Source organism: Salmo salar, chromosome 21, assembly GCF_965601325.2.
Source record: "Salmo salar chromosome 21, fSalSal1, whole genome shotgun sequence".
Lineage (NCBI taxonomy): Eukaryota > Metazoa > Chordata > Actinopteri > Salmoniformes > Salmonidae > Salmo > Salmo salar.
In genome coordinates this window covers 23,241,113-23,258,745 of record NC_138311.1, presented here as the reverse complement: position 1 = coordinate 23,258,745, position 17,633 = coordinate 23,241,113, and the positions used below count along the sequence as shown (strand labels likewise).

The 17,633-nt window shown below is 43.1% G+C and overlaps 2 protein-coding genes across 7 annotated transcripts in view; one reads left to right on the top strand and one right to left on the bottom strand.

Moving 5' to 3' along the window:
* The window catches only part of kdm6a (lysine (K)-specific demethylase 6A), a 103,263-nt gene extending 92,261 nt beyond the window's left edge, over window positions 1–11,002 (top strand). For all 6 annotated transcript variants that reach the window (XM_014164464.3, XM_014164463.3, XM_082967040.1 and 3 more), the window contains 4 exons: window positions 7,864–8,005; window positions 8,116–8,242; window positions 8,979–9,149; window positions 10,062–11,002. In XM_014164464.3, coding sequence (XP_014019939.2) covers window positions 7,864–8,005; window positions 8,116–8,242; window positions 8,979–9,149; window positions 10,062–10,088 — 467 coding nt within the window. In that variant the 3' untranslated portion in view covers window positions 10,089–11,002. The remainder of the gene's footprint in view (window positions 1–7,863; window positions 8,006–8,115; window positions 8,243–8,978; window positions 9,150–10,061) is intronic.
* Window position 11,003: 1 nt separating this feature from the next.
* dipk2b (divergent protein kinase domain 2B) lies at window positions 11,004–17,381 on the bottom strand. Its single transcript, NM_001139885.1, is given in 5 exon segments — window positions 11,004–11,955; window positions 13,678–13,972; window positions 14,450–14,623; window positions 15,943–16,207; window positions 16,998–17,381. Coding segments are annotated over 5 exon segments (1,362 nt in total). The 5' UTR covers window positions 17,231–17,381; the 3' UTR covers window positions 11,004–11,560.
* Window positions 17,382–17,633: the final 252 nt, after the last annotated feature.

The window sequence follows — 17,633 nt, the reverse complement described above, 5'->3', positions numbered from 1 at the left end:
ACTCCTAGGACATTATGTTAGACAATGCATGCATTTTTAGTTCTATCAAGTTCATATTTATATCCAAAAACAGCGTTTTACTATGGCATTGATGTTGAGGAAATCGTTTCCCTCCAATAACCGGCAGTCAAGTCAGTACCACAAATTAAATAATTAAAATGAGAAAACATTGGTAAAATATTATATTGTCATTTAAAGAATTATAGATTTACATCTCTTGAACGCAATCAACTTGCCAGATTTAAAAATAACCTTACTGGGAAATCACACTTTGCAATAATCTGAGCACTGCGCCCAGAAATATACGCGTTGCGATACAGACTAGACGTCATGTTGGGGAGATCTAAAATCGAAAATACTATGTAAATAATCCATTACCTTTGATTCTCTTCATCAGATGTCACTTCCAGGTATCACAGGTCCATAACGAATGTAGTTTTGTTCAAAAAAGCTCATCATTTATGTCCAAAAATCTCCGTCTTGTTAGCACATGATCTAAGCCAGCCGGACTTCTCGTCATGAACGAGGGGAAAAAATATATTTACGTTCGTTCAAACATGTCAAACGTTGTATAGCATAAGTCATTAGGGCCTTTTTTAACCAGAACATGAATAATATTCAAGGTGGACCAATGCATTCTCTTTTATAACGTATTGGAACGAGGGTACCCAACATGAACTCGCGCGCCAGGTGTCTAATGGGCCATCATCGTTCCATGGCTCTTGTTCGGTCAGATCTCCCTCCAGAAGACTCAAAACACTTTGTAAAGGCTGGTGACATCTAGTGGAAGCAATAGGAAGTGCCAAAATATTCCTCAGCCCCTGTGTTTTTCAATGGCATAGGTTTAAAGGTAATACAACACATCAGGTATCCACTTCCTGTCAGAAAATGTCTCAGGGTTTTGCCTGCCAAATGAGTTCTGTTATACTCACAGACACCATTCAAACAGTTTTAGAAACTTTAGAGTGTTTTCTATCCATATATAATAAGTATATGCATATTCTAGTTACTGGGTAGGATTAGTAACCAGATTAAATCGGGTCCATTTTTTTTATCCAGCCGTGCAAATACTGCCCCCTAGCCCTAACAGGTTAACACCCCAGCCATCCTACAATCTAAGCTTGATGCCCTCAATCTCACAAAAATTATCAATGAACCTACCAGGTACAACCCCAAAGCCGTGAACACAGGCACCCTCATAGATATCATCCTAACCAACTTGCCCTCTAAATACACCTCTGCTGTTTTCAACCAAGATCTCAGCCATCACAGCCTCATTGCCTGCATCCGTAATGGGTTCAAACAACCTCCATTCATCACTGTCAATCGCTCCCTGAAACACTTCAGCGAGCAGGCCTTTCTAATCGACCTGGCCCGGGTATCCTGGAAGGATATTGACCTCATCCCATCAGTAGAGGATGCCTGGTTATTTTTTTTAAATGCCTTGCTCACCATCTTCTTGGTGACAGGGGGCAGTATTCAGAAATTCAGATGAATACGTGCCCAAATTAAACTGCCTGCTTCTCGGGCCCAGAAGGTAGGATATGCATATTATTAGTAGATTTGGATAGAAAACACTCTGAAGTTTCTAAAACTGTTTGAATGATGTCTGTGAGTATAACAGAACTCATATGGCAGGCAAAAACCTGAGAACAAATCCAACCAGGAAGTGACTTGTAGTTTTTCTATCTAATCCCTATTCAAACTACAGTGTCTGTTGGGTCATTTTGCGCTTCCTAAACCTTCCAATGGCTGTCAACAGTCTTTAGAAACTTGTTTCATGCTTCTACTGTTAGTGGGCAGAGAATAGGAGCTCAGTCAATCAGTGGACTGCCTGGGACCAGTGAGTTGTTTACTGCGCGAGCACGCAAGCCCGCCGCTCCTTTTTCCTCTGTAATGAATACACTATTGTCCGGTTGGAATATTATTGACGTTTTATGTTAAAAAGACCCTAAGGATTGATTGTAAACATCGTTTGACATGTTTCTACGAACGGTAATGGAACTATTTGACTTTCCGTCTCTGGTTTTGCGCTCGCGCGTTATGCCTTTGGATTAGTGATCTGAACGCGCAAACAAAACTGAGGTATTTGGACATAAATATGGAGTTTTTCGAACAAAAATAACATTTCTTGTGGGAGTCCTGGGACTGCATTCCGACGAAGATCAGCAAAGGTAAGTGAAGATTTATTATACTAATTCTGAGTTAAGTTGACTCCAGAACTTGGCGGGTAACTGTATAGCTTGCTTTGGTGGCTGAGCTCTGTACTCAGAATATTGAACAATGTGCTTTCGCCGTAAAGCTATTTTGAAATCTGACACAGCGGTTGCATTAAGAAGTGTATCTATAATTCTTTCAATAACTGTTGTAAATTTTATCAACATTTATGATGAGTATTTTTGTAAATTGATGTGCTCATTCACCGGAGGTTTTGGTGGGAATACATTTTCTGAACATCACGCGCCAATGTAAAATGGGTTTTATGGATATAAATATGAACTTTATTGAACAAAACATACATGTATTGTGTAACATTGAGTCCTGGGAGTGTCATCTGATGAAGATCATCAAAGGTTAGTGATTAATTTTAGCTGTATTTCTGTTTTTTGTGACGCCTCTCCTTGCTTGGAAAATGGCTGTGTGGTTTTTCTTGTTTAGGTGCTGTCCTAACATAATCTAATATTATGCTTTCGCCGTAAAGCCTTTGAAATCGGACACTGTGGTTGGATTAAGGAGCATATTATCTTTAAAATGGTGTATAATACTTGTGTGTTAGAGAAATTAGAATTGAGATTTTTGTTGTCTTGAATTTGCCGCCCTGCTATTTCACTGGCTGTTGATCGTGTGTACCGCGGGTGGGTTGCTAGCGTCCCAGATGTCGCAGAGAGGTTAAATAAGCATGCCCCATTCAAGAAATTTAGAACCAGGAACAGATATAGCCCTTGGTTCTCTCCAGACCTGACTGCCCTTAACCAACACACAAACATCCTGTGGCGTTCTGCATTAGCATCGAACAGCCCCGTGATATGCAACTTTTCAGGGAAGTTAGAAACCAATATACACAGGCAGTTAGAAAAGCCAAGGCTAGCTTTTTCAAGCAGAAATTTACTTCCTGCAACACAAAAGTTCTGGGACACTGTAAAGTCCAGGGAGAATAAGAGCACCTCCTCTCAACTGCCCACTGCACTGAGGATAGGAAACTCTATCACCACCGATAAATCCACTATAATTGAGAGTTTCAATAAGCATTTGCTTTCCACCTGGCTTCCCCTACCCCGGTCAACAGCACTGCACCCCCTACAACAACTCGCCCAAGCCTTCCCCATTTCTCCTTCTCCCAAATCCAGTCAGCTGATGTTATGAAAGAGCTGCAAAATCTGGACCCCTACAAATCAGCCGGGCTAGACAATCTGGACCCTTTATAGAATTATCTGCCGAAATTGTTGCAACCCTATTACTAGCCTGTTCAACCTCTCTTTCGTGTCGTCTGAGATTCCCAAAGATTGGAAAGCAGCTGCGGTCATCCCCCTCTTAAACTGCTACAGACCTATATCTATCCTACCCTGCCTTTCTAAAGTCTTCGAAAGCCAAGTTAACAAACAGATTACCGACCATTTCGAATTCCACCGTACCTTCTCCTAAACGAAATCTTAACCGCCATCGATAAGAAACAATACTGTGCAGCCGCGTTCATTGACCTGGCCAAGGCTTTCGACTCCGTCAATCACCACATCCTCATCGGCAGACTCAACAGCCTTGGTTTTTCAAATGATTGCCTCGCCTGGTTCACCAACTACTTCTCTGATAGAGTTCAGTGTGTCAAATCGGAGGGCCTGTTGTCCGGGCCTCTGGCAGTCTCTATGGGGGTGCCACAGGGTTCAATTCTTGGGTCGACTCTCTTCTCTGTATACAACAAAGATGTCGCTCTTGCTGCTGGTGATTTTCTGATCCACCTCTACGCAGACGACACCATTCTGTATACTTCTGGCCCACTGTGTTAACAACCCTCCAGACGAGTTTCAATGCCATACAACTCCTTCCGTGGCCTCCAACTGCTCTTAAATACAAGTAAAACTAAATGCATGCTCTTCAACCGATCGCTGCCTGCACCTGCCCGCCCGTCCAGTATCACTACTCTGGACGGTTCTGACTTAGAATATGTGTACAACTACAAATACCTAGGTGTCTGGCTAGACTGTAAACTCTCCTTCCAGACTCACATCAAACATCTCCAATCCAAAGTTAAATCTAGAATTGGCTTCCTATTTTGCAACAAAGCATCCTTCACTCATGCAGCCAAACATACCCTCGTAAAACTGACCATCCTACCGATCCTCGACTTCGGGTGATGTCATTTACAAAATAGCCTCCAATACCCTACTCAATAAATTGGATGCAGTCTATCACAGTGCCATCCGTTTTGTCACCAAAACCCCATATAATACCCACCACTGCGACCTGTACGCTCTCGTTGGCTTGACCTCTCTTCATACTCGTCGCCAAACCCACTGGCTCCAGGTCATCTACAAGACCCTGCTAGGTAAAGTCCTCCCTTATCTCAGCTCGCTGGTCACCATAGCAGCACGCACCCGTAGCACACGCTCCAGAACGTATATCTCACTGGTCACCCCCAAAGCCAATTCCTCCTTTGGCCGCCTCTCCTTCCAGTTCTCTGCTGCCAATGACTGGAACGAACTACAAAAATCTCTGAAACTGGAAACACACTAGCTTTAAGCACCATCTGTCAGAGCAGCTCACAGATTACTGCACCTGTACATAGCCCATCTATAATTAGCCCAAACCTCTTCCCCTACTGTATTGATTTATTTATTTATTTTGCTCCTTTGCACCCCAGTATTTCTACTTTGCACATTCATCCACTGCAAATCTACCATTCCAGTGTTTTACTTGCTATATTGTATTTACTTCACCACCATGGCCTATTTATTGCCTTTACCTCCCTTATCTCACCTCATTTGCTCACATTGTATATAGACTTATTTTTCTACTGTATTATTGACTATGTTTGTTTTACTCCTTGTGTAACTCTGTTGTGTCGAACTGCTTTGCTTTGCTAAAAATAAAAATGTCTGTATACAGTTGTTGCAGTGACATCATAAACATTCTATTGTCATCTGACGTCAAATTTAAAGTGCATTTGGAAAGTATTCAGACCCCTTCCCTTTTCTCACATTTTGTTACGTTACGTACCAGCCTTATTCTAAAATGGATTAAATTACTTTTTTCCCTCGTCAATCTACACACAATACCCCATAATGACAAAGCAAAAACAGGTTTTTAGAAATGTTTGCAAATTTAAAATAAACAGATACCTTATTTACATAAGTATTCAGACCCTTTGCTATGAGACTCGAAATTGAGCTCAGGTGCATCCTGTTTCCATTGATCATCCTTGATGTTTCTACAACTTGATTAGAGTCCACTTGTGGTAATTTAAATTGATTGGACATGATTTGGAAAGGCACACACCTGTCTATATAAGGTCCCACAGTTGACAGTGCATGTCAGAGCAAAACCATTCCTCAGTAAAAAGGCACATGACAGCCCACTTGGAGTTTGCCAAAAGGCACCTAAAGGACTCAGACCATGAGAAACAAGATTCTCTGGTCTGATGAAACCAAGATCAAACTATTTGGCCTGAATGCCAAGCGTCACGTCTGGAGGAAACCAGGCACCGCCTATCACCTGGCCAATACCATCCCTACGGTGAAGCATGGTGGTAGTGGCAGCATGCTATGGGGATGTTTTTCAGCGGCAGGGACTGGGAGACTCAGAAGGATCATGGGAAAGATGAACAGAGCAAAGTACAGAGATCTTTGATGAAAACCTGGTTAGCCTTTCAACAGGACAAGACCCTAAGCACACAGCTAATAGACAATGCAAGAGTGGCTTCGGAACAAGTCTCAATGTCCTTGAGTGCCCCAGCCAGAGCCCGGACTTGAACCCGATCGAACATCTCTGGAGAGACCTGAAAATAGCTTTTTCAGCGACGCTCCCCATCCAACCTGACAGAGCATGAGAGGATCTGCAGAGAAGAATGGGAGAAACTCCCCAAATACAGGTGTGCCAAGCTTGTAGCGTCATTTCCAAGAAGACCCGAGGCTGTAATTGCTGCCAAAGGTGCTTCAACAAAGTACTGAGTAAAGGACCTGAATACTTATGTAAATGTGATATTTTCAACAAAAATAACTGTTTTTGCTTTGTTATTATGGGTTATTGTGTGTAGATTGATTAGGGGGGAAAAAACAATTGAATCAATTTTAGAATAAGTCTATAGCGTAACAAAATGTGGGAAAAGTCAAGGAGTCTGAATACTTTCCGAATGCTGTAGAATATGTCAATCTAGCAAATTTGGCAACTAAAAGCAACTTTCTATACAATGTTTTGGTTAGTTTCAAACTTGTTAGCTAGCTAACATTAAGTTAGCTAGCTAACATTAAGTTAGCTGGCTATCTAGTTCAAATACTGACCATATATAGCTGACCACATCTTAACTTTAGCTAACTTGTATTAATTATTACAGGAAAATAAACTCACAACAAGATCATGAATTACAAGTTAATGGTTGAGCTAATTACAGAAAACAGCTTACGGTTGTGAGTGTGACAAAATAAAAGCAGGGCATTCTAACAGATAATTTTTTTAACTAGGACATTGTCTCGTTGGCCTAACATTATATCATAATTTGACTTTAGTGCTGGTCATGTTGTTCTTCACATTACTGTCTCTTCTAAACACACACTATATCAAATAAAATCTGTTTATTTGTCACAGGCACAGGATAAAGAAGGTGTAAACGGTACAGTGAAATGTTACTTTCATAGTGGAGTCTTTTGTTTAGACATGTAACAAGCTAAACAATGATCCATAATCCCAACTCATAACGTTACTACCTTGCATGAATCTACAGGTAGCTAAAGCTAACCAAATAGGTTAAATGTTAGCTAGCTAGCAATGCAAATGGCTCTGAGATATGACTAATATTACTACACAGATCAGATACGTAACATTAGCTAGCTAGTGAGCCAGTCAGCAAACGTTAAGCTAGCTAGCTAACAGTACGCTTTAACTTGCAATGACAACTTTCTGACAATTAGAAACGTGTAATATCTGAAAATGTAGCTAGCTAGACTCTCTTACCCATATTCGTGGATGAACGCTTCTCCCTCTCTGTCACGGATGCCATGGTTGGACTTAGTTTGACGATGTAATCCGGAGACAGGTGTTTTATACAACAGTCTTTGTGTATTCTCTTTTCAACTCCCTCCGCATATATTTGCAATCAAACGCCTGAATTTTCTCCATCTCCTTAGCTATCACACTCTACTTCCACTGGGCATTCCACAGATTTCAAAACTCGGTCCTCCAGAGAGTGGAGAGCATTGGCAACATTATCACAGTTCTTTGTGATACCGTTCCAAAAAGCCGTGTTAGAAATGATTACCTACACATACTGAGCAGCTCATGTTATATACAGAAGCATGCTACATGGCAGACCAATCTGAACTCATCTCTCGGCATGTCCAGCCCATCCATGACCTTTTTCCGTGGCTAAACCAACTAGGCTCATAATAAGAATTGTATTCATATTTATAGATGCCATACAAGTTTTTTATTTAGGTATATGAAAGTTAACGTGTTCCAGAAGTTATTTCTGCCTCTCCTGTGAAGTAGGGATTCGCGACACGTGACTTGTTTCAGGAAACTAGGCGTATGACAGTGTCAACTTGTGGCTATGACATAGTGAAGTTTGAAATTGAATTGTCATTTGATTCTCATCTTCCTGCTCCCCTTTCCCCTTTATCCCATTTTCCCTCTCCTTCCATGTCTCCCTCTCTCCAGCATACCAGTATAAGCTGGCGGTAGAGCGATATGAGTGGAATAAGCTGCAAAGCGTGAAGTCCATCGTCCCCATGATACACCTCTCCTGGAACATGGCCAGGAACATCAAAGTGTCCGACAGCAAGCTCTTCCAGATGATCAAGTGAGTCACACGCCCACATACGTCATTTGTTCTCTCGCTCACAGACTCACTCACTCTCTCACGCGCACACACACAGCTAACCCCTGTACGCGTCTGTTTGTCTCTGCTAGGTACTGTCTGCTGCGGACATTGAAGCAGTGTCAGATGCTGCGGGAGCTGCTGCAGGCGGCAGGCAAGGAGCTGGTGTGGCATGGCAGGACCAGGGATGAGCCTGCACATTATTGCAGCATCTGCGAGGTACACACACTAGGGATGTGACAAAGAGACAATTTTTCTTCAATTTAAAACTGCAACAATAAAAAAAAAAAGCGGTTTTCCGTTAGAACGTTTAATTAAAATTCCACGTCAATTTGTATTGCGTGGTATGATCTCTCTGGGGCAATGAAGTTCTACCGCAGTCATACAGTAGGCGCCATCTGGAATCTGCTTCGGGCAGCTGTAATGTTGTCCTGAAAGCAACCTTTAATTCATGTTGACTCTAGTGTTCTTTCCATTTGTTATTTTGATTTAACCTTTTATTTAACCAGGCAAGTCAATTAAGAACACATTTTTATTCACAGCGGCTATCTGGCAAGGGGCAAAAAGCCTCTTGTGTGCATTAGCGACTCACAAAAAAAATAAACCTAGCCAAGTGATCACATTTCTTCTCCCCACATTCTCTTTTCTCTCCGTTACGTGTCTCACTCAATTTCTATCCGACCGCTCCATCTAAACACGTGTGCTGCGCATCCAGACTCCCATTGTTGCATTAGGTTTGCCTATTTGTAAAATGTTTTCCCTTTGTGATGATGATCAGGAGCTGTTTAGTGGTAGTTTTGTGATAACTGCACTGTGATTTAAAATTTTGTGAAGAAAAAAAAATACTAATTTGGCTAGTGATTTAACATTTTAATCTTTAAACGTTCACATACACACATGTGAACGCGCGCACACCTACCTCCTTTCACAATCTCACCTCTTTCTCCATCTGCAGGTGGAGGTGTTTGACCTGCTGTTTGTAACCAGTGAGAGCAACAGCAGGAAGACATACGTGGTGCACTGTCAGGACTGTGCCCGTAGGGGGAGCTGTAACCTGGATAACTTTGTGGTGCTGGAGCAGTACAAGATGGACGACCTCACCCAGGTCTACGACCAGTTCACACTCGTAAGTCAGCAAGGACACTAGTGATTTTATGATGACTAATAGGTTAATGACCATGTCACATGAATAGTTTACACCAGTGTTTCCATTAGCTGGTAATTGCCGACTCTTGGCTGATTAAAAATATTTAAAAGCAGACAAATAAAACTGCCTGATAAATTGTCCAGCAGAAAATATCCTGATGAAAATAAATGTCCTATATAAATCATATTTTCTATGCATGAAAGTTTGTTCAGGTTGTCTTTCAATCGCATTGTTTCTCTACTCTGCTTCTACTCTACCTGTCTTGAGATCTCACTAGCAAATTTGCAACATTATATTCTGGGTCTGCCCCACAAAGTTTCCCTTGCCATTGAGTTTGTGACAGGCATATAGAGGTGAAGTGTTCGGGTATTTTATGAAATTTTTCTACATTAAATCTCCCTAAAAGTCCACCAAGGAGGAGTATTTAATTTTGCTTCCCCTAATCTAATACCTGGTCAAGTGGTGTGCTTAGAAATGCTAAAACAGTGCAAATCAAGCTAGCTAACTAGCTACTGTACCAAGGATGGAGGCATAAACAAGTGGAAAAATAAATCGGCATAAACACCATATTGACAAGCCAGAGGGACCGAGGGAGACGTGCATTGTGCAAGGAGCCAACATTCACTTAGGCTATCATTCCTCCTTGCATAATTACTGCAGTCACTGCCATATGGTATCATTGAAGAGAAGATTCACTCTTAAAATGTGATAGTATTGAAAGTAGTAAGTCTACACACTGGTGAGTCAGAATTCACATCATTAGTTCAAGTAAGAGTATATGATCATGCACACTTTGTAAAAGTGTACTAGTTCACTAGTAAGGCTTTAGGAGTTTAATGTTTAACTGTTTACATAGCCAAAATGATCTCATCCCTCTCTCTCCCTCCACAGGCCGCTCCTCTGCCTTCCTCCTCTTGACGGTAACATTCTGTTGTTCTGAGGACAATAAGAATCCTCCCTGGACTCCCGAAACCTACCAGAATACCCTTTTCTGATATTCAGGAAGTAAGCCAGCAGTCCTCCACTGCTCTCTGTAGCTATCCCACAAGGCAGCTGTGTGAAAAGCTGTGTGTCTATGCAACCTGCCCAGAGCAGAGCAGAGTTGTCCTCCCCCTAGAGGACTGGAGGGGGAGGGCATTACTCCTGCCAGCTACTGCCACCAGACTGTTCCAATGCTGCCTGGCTTAGCTGTAACTTCTCTAGAAAAACACACAAAAATGGACAAAAAATAGTGACTTGCGACTTTTTGTATATATTATGTTATAACTGGCAACAACGTCACACAGACTACTGACTTGCAGAATTGTTCCTTTTTTAATTCTGTTTGTGGGCTGATATACACCTCTAAGTTTGTTTCCCTTGAGATGAGTCTAAGTCCTAGCATAGCTGGTCTTTTGTATGTTAGATAGATACTACTTTGGGCAAGAAATAATAAGAAAACAACATTTTGTAATGTGAAGAGTTTGAGCGATTTATATATTTTTTACAGCTTTTATTGTTATTTTGGAACCATACTAATGTTTTGGTTCTGTAGGTAAAAAAAATGAATAAAATGAGAGAGAAAAACAGCCAAGTCACCAAGAGAAATGGGTTGCACATAGACTTTTAAGGAATAAACTTTAATTTGTGATTTTCATTTTATTTCTAATCTTGTTGTAAATTTACCTTATTTATAAAATGCATATTTATTGCTTGAAAATCTTTGTTGGAATGCTGTAATTTTTTTCTTCAGAGTTCCTGCCATTAAATTTGAAGGAGTCGTGTCATTTTATACACGGCCCCTCCTGTTTTCTAAATGAATAAAATTGCTTTAGCAAAGCATTGTGCAGAGACCCTCCTTGAAATGCTTTTATTGTTTGAAGGATGTTTTATGCATCATTTAACAGAAGTTCTTTATTTACATGTGGAACTTCTCATGCTTCTTTACATGTTCATCTTTCCTATGATGCACAGAGCTGCTGTGACCGGTTCACTACCTGAAAGTAGCTGAGGTCTAAAGCAGGTAAGCAGCAGGCAAGCACTACAAGCTGCTAAGTACTACAGACTTCACATACACTGCCCCGTGCAGAACCACCACCCCCTTTGTGTGCATAGTCAACTCAGCTCAGTGCATAGTCATTCCAGCACACAACACTCCAGTCCCGTTGTCAGTCTAATATCAAAGCTCTGCAGTCAAAAATCAAATGTATTTATATAGCCCTTCTTACATCAGCTGATATATCAAAGTGCTGTACAGAAACCCAGCCTAAAACCCTAAACAGCAAGCAATGCAGGTGTAGAAGCACGGTCCCACCAACTGTCTGGATCCCAGTTCATATGTGCACTCTGGGCACCTGTGGACTTAACATTTGTCTATGGCTGTAGTATGGGTATTGTAGTCCTGCCAGCTCTCAGTAGTCTTGGTTGTATCTGCACTCTGGGTACCTGTAGGTGTAGTGTGGGTTGCAGGGCCTCATGGGTTTTAGCAGGTCCATCAGAGATCCTACTGCTGCCATAATCCTCCAGTCAGGCTGGCTAGGGTCTGCGCACACACCCAGCAACAGGGGCACGTCTCTTGCCAACCTCCCCGCCTCTGCCTCACCCTCCATGGGTAGCCTGGTTGTCTGGGCCCCCCTCTCTGTGAGCAGCAGTCTGGGCAGGAGTGCTGTGCAGAGCAGAGTGAGGCTCTGGGTAGGGCGGACAGAGCTGCAGGGAGGAGAGCGATGGCAGGGGAATGTACCCTGACCCAGGCAGGAGAAGATGTCCCCATCAGAGCCTGTTTGGGAGGGAGGGTCTGGGGGGAACCCTGGAAGAGAGAGTAAGTGTGACCATATCCAAATGCTTTGACCCTTACTAAAAAGACTGGATAAGTGTAGGTGGTATCAAATGTTATTAGTCACATGCAGATGTAGACTAAAGCCGTGTTCACACTGCAGGCCTTAATGCTCAAATAAGTTTTGTTTTTCAAACCTGTCGGTCAGACTGCAGGAAAAAGAACAGATTTGAATCAGATATGCCAAAAATTGGATTTGAGTCTCTTCAAACTGCCGATATGAACATGGCTTAACAGTGAAATGTTTACTTACGGGACATTTTCCAACAACGCGGAGTTGTTGTTTTAGATGAGGAGAGTGTCTGGGAGTGCAACTCAATATTAGGAAAGTGTTCGGTATACTCAGTGTATACGTTTTAATACATACACTGTATAATTTCTCTGCGTCCATTCCCTAGTTTGTAATATTGACAAACAAGGTTTGCCTCTGAGTCCTCTTTTACTGCTGAGATGACAGTCATTATAGGGATAAACTTCCCTAGTCTGTGTGTGGGCCTTATTGCCCACGTTATTCCAACCCAATCTTTCATATGATGCCACACCAAGGATCCTGACCAACACAAAGATAACTGACATCATTAAATGTCCCCACTGAGCTTCTGTATATCTGATACAGTGGAATATATTGTCTTTGTTTCATAAAAAAAGGAACTTCACTACTCTCATTGCCAGGGAGCTTTTTCGTCTGTTGTAGGTACTTACAATTCTGTTACAGCACACAGCATCTCAGTAGAAGAGCTAAAAGAGACACCATTGCCTCTGATTACTAGCACACAAAAGAAACCTGGGTTGTGTTCAATAGGGAGAAAATGTTTTGAAACAGAAAATGTTTTGAAACTTGTCTGATAAGAGCACAGATGTTTGTGACCCCAATATAATGATTTGCAGAACAGAAAAAAGGAAGTGTTAATTGACGGTTTCAAAAAAGTGGAACAGGGTAAAAAATATCCTTCCTGTGTGAGGTTCTAAATAACACTATCAGCTACATCCGGCTGATAATGATTAAAGACTGAACCTTGATAGTACAGTGATGTTTCTGGAAAACTCCCTGTCTGCTTGTGTGTTGGCTAATCGGGTTGTGAGCATTGTGTCCCACCACCTGCCAACCCCTCTTTACGCTACTGTTACTCTCAGTTCATCATATATGCATAGTCACTTTAACCATATCTACATGTACATACTACCTCAATCAGCCTGACTAACCGGTGTCTGTATGTAGCCTCGCTACTGTTTTTCACTGTTGTTTTTATTTCTTTACTTACCTATTGTTCACCTAATACCTTTTTTGCACTATTGGTTAGAGCCTGTAAGTAAGCATTTCACTGTAAGGCACACATGGCAAATAAACTTTGATTTGATTTGTTTCTATGCAGTGGATCAGACAGACATGCTTGTGTAAGCCACACAATAAGCTCATAACGATAGGTACTTTTAAGGAAAATTCAAAGGAATATTTATTCTGATCACATCTCTGACTTTCTGACTCTCCCAGCTATGAAAATATACTGTATTTTCACTGTTATGGATGAGGTGAGCCCGCCCCGATTCCCCAACCCTTTGTAAAAGAGCTTTGAGTTCTTTGGGAATGTGAAACCCCTTATTGTCGTCATCAACACAATCGTCATCATCCACATCACATTTGCAGAGTCCCCCTATCCTCTAACGACAGAGCCAGTACCCATTTGTTCCACTCACCCTGCTCCAGGTCAATGACCCCTATGCTGCTGGCATCTGTGATGAACACTCGCTGGTCATCCAGCAGGCCAAACATATCCTCCCCTAGCCTGGTGTAGTAGAGCAGGAAACCCAGACTGTTGTGGCCCAGGCCCTGGGTGATATGGAGTAGCTGGTAGGCCACGTCCACCCTCTGGACAAACTCCCTGGAGGAACCATAAAGGCCCCACAGAGGCCTGGAGCTTGCCCACACCATCAGCCTGCCACACGAGCCCTGGTAGCGGGGGAATGGCCAGCCCTCGGTGCCTGGGAACATCTGGTGATGAGGAGGGGAACATGGTGTTTGTTTTGGTTACACCTATAGGGGGTACTGTTCCTTCTGTTCTCGGACACAGTCAACTGAGGTCTTTGCTGCTTTTATTGTGTATCAAAATCTCCATGGTCCGTGTAGTTATAGGGTGCCAATAGCTATAACCTTTCTATTGTCAGTATTGTTAAAGTAAAGCTAGATACAGTAACTGGTGAACCCACAACCTTGATTACATCAGTCATCCAAATCCGTCCAAAGCCATTACAGAACGATGTCCACAAGTTTCCTGGTTTTGTGCTGAGAATGCTACAGTATACTTATGCCTGCACTCAAGGGCTGGTTTCCTGGAAACAGATTATTCCTAGTTCTTGCAAAAATAAACACTTTCAATAGAGAATCTACATTTTAACATGCTTTTTAGTCCTAGGATTTATCTGTGTCAGGGAAACTGGCTGTGAGTATCTATGTATGTCTATGGCCCACCTGCAGTATGAGAGGCTGTTGATTGACAGCTAGCGTGTAGAGCAGCCGTAGTTTGTCTCTCTCTGAGAAGTGCTTCATCTGAACACTGCCCACGTCCACCACCTCAGCATAGCGGCGCACAATGCGGTCCAGCAGTCTCTGGGAGGGACAGCGCAACAGGGGAGGTGCCAAACCCTGGATGGGGTACAGCCAAGGTTTCAGGAGGGTACCACGTTTCAGAATATTGAAGTTTACTCACCTGTTTGCACATCTGTACCCATCCACACCTCTACCTGTTAACATCTATTCACACCCCTACCAGTTCCTAAGTCATATACAGTATACACTACATGACCAAAAGTATGTGGACATTTGCTCGTCGAACATCTCATTCCAAAATAATGGGCATTAATATGGAGTTGGTCCCCCCCCCCCCCCCCCTTTGCTGCTATAACAGCCTCAACTCTTCTTGGAAGGCTTTCCACTAAATGTTGGAACATTGCTGCGGGGACGTGCTTCCATTCAGCCACAAGAGCATTAGTGAGGTTGGGCACTGATGTTGGGCAGGCTCGCAGTCGGCATTCCAATTCATCTCAAAGGTGTTCGATGGGGTTGAGATCAGGGCTCTGTGCAGGCCAATCAAGTTTTTCCACACTGAACTCGACAAACCATTTCTGTATGGGTCTTGCTTTGTGCGCAGGGGCATTGTCATGCTAAAACAGAAAAGGGCCTTCTCCAAACTGCTGCCACAAAGTTGGATGCACAGAATCGTCTAGAATGTCATTGTATGCTATGCGTTAATATTTCCTTTCACTGGAACTAAGGGGCCTAGCCCGAACCATGAAAAACGGCCCCAGACCATTATTCCTCCTCAACCAAACTTTACAGTTGGCACTATACATTGGGTCAGGTAGCGTTCTCCTGGCATCAGCCAAACCCAGATTCATCCGTCAGACAGCCAGATGGTGAAGTGTGATTCATCACTCCAGAGACTGCGTTTCCACTGCTCCAGAGTCCAATGGCTTTACACAACTCCAGCCAACGCTTGGTATTACGCATGAGGATCTTAGGCTTGTGTGCGGCTGCTTAGCCATGGAAACCCATTTCATGCTCCCGACTAAAAGTTATTGTGCTGACGTTGAGGCAGTTTGTAACTCAAGGACAGCACAGTCCCGTTCTGTGAGCTTGTGTGGCCTACCGCTTTGTGGCTGAGCCATTGTTGCTCCTAGACGATTCCACTTCACAATACAGCACTTAGTTGAAATTTGACAAACGGACTTGTTGGAAAGGTGGCATCCTATGATGGTTCCACGTTGAAAGTCACGGAGCTCTTCAGAAAGCCATTCTACTGCCAATGTTTGTCTATGGAGATTGCATGGCTGTGTACTCGATTTTATACACCTGTCACCAACTACTGTGGCTGAAATAGCCAAATCCACTAATTTGAAGTGGTGTCCACTTACTTTTGTATATATAGTGTACATATCTATATATATTGATCTACCTATGCATACCTTCACAATATGGGGCAGCAGAAGATGTGATTGGTTCAAGCTCTGGAATCTGGGTGTGACCCTGAGGACGGCCTCGATGCTGCAGGGACCCTGCCGTCCCACCGAGCGACAGATTGAACGGTCGGAGGACGAGTGCAGACAGGGGGAGGAGAGGAACGACAAGACCACAGGACGCCAGCTTAATGAATCATCTGTAAGGTTCCCCGGGAAACTCTGCTTCTCAGCCAATGGGAGTGTGGTATCCGGGGACATCCACCAATCAAACCTGGGGCGGGGAGATGAGGGGGTGATTCAAGCTACTCAAGACAACTGAGATGCACCCAAAGTATACTTTGAAATACTGTATGTTAGAGGAAAAGCAGTGTGGAGAATGTAACCAAACCTTGAGTTGGCCACTTGTACAGTTGCCGAAATGGTGGCTTGTCATAAGATTAAGTTAAAAATCATAATCAGAAAACAAATGTATTACACTGATATTTTCTATGTTCGTCTTGTTAATCTATGTTAGTCTTCGATCACAGTTGAGGCTCAGTTGATCTTTCCTGGCCATTGCACGGCATCCGTTGGAAACAATGGAAATTGAACCATTTTCTCTGGCAGATGGCAGAACTTTCACAGGTGACTTGGGACATTGCGTGCCGTGTGTTTTGGGTGTATCAACATTAACCACTGTATGTGGAAAATGTTTTGTCATAATATTCCTTAAGACGTTACACTCAAGGACTCTTGCCACACGTTACTGTAACATCGAAGTCTGTTAGGAATATACAGTACTACGTGCACAGGAAACATGTTTGTGTGTGATTTCCCCCAGAATCATGACCACAGGTGTTGGTTGACAACCATTCAACTAGGACAGCAGGTCACAGACATTACAGATGTCTATCTATGTCATAACACCGTCAATTCACTAAGACTGTGACATATTCGTACATTCAATCCCTTGTGCTGTTCTGAGCTCACTGTAAAGGGACTTAATAGTTGAGAGGCGAGAGCAAAATCCGCGCTATTGTACCCAGCTATTGATTCTTAGTAAGACAGACAGACACACCTACCTTATCTGGTCCTTCAAGAGCTTCTTGCAGATGGACGTCCCCACGCAGGCATTGCACTTGTCCAGCCCCAGAAAGGCTCTCTGCAGGATGAGGGCTTTCTGCTGGGGAGCAGGGGGAGTACCAGCAGGCTCCACTACTGATGGAGCCCAACACACACATAGCAGCCAACTCAACACACACACTGTCAACCTCACAGACCCCACGGCCCTCTGATCACAACGCTTTAGGGGCATGATGGGATGAATCGAGAGAAGGACCACACACACTCACTACACGCACACTCTCATACACGTATCACAAATACGATCACACATGCATAGACATACTGACACACACTCACGTTGATACGTTCTCAGACAGAAACTTAATACAAACAACTCAGCTTTGGCCTCGTCAGTCTTTTCTTTCTCTCTCCTCTCTCTCTCGCTCTCTGTCTCACTCCATGTCCCTCGCTTTTTCTCTCTTTCTTTCTCTCCGACCCACCCTGAATAGCAGCACCTCAACAGGAAACACATGGAGGATGCAGATAGCCCTGTTGCCGTGGATGCGTTTCCTCCGACCTTGGCCACAACCCTGAGCTAGCCTGTAACACGTGACCCCTAACCCCACCCATACCACTCAGTCCCACCTGACCTC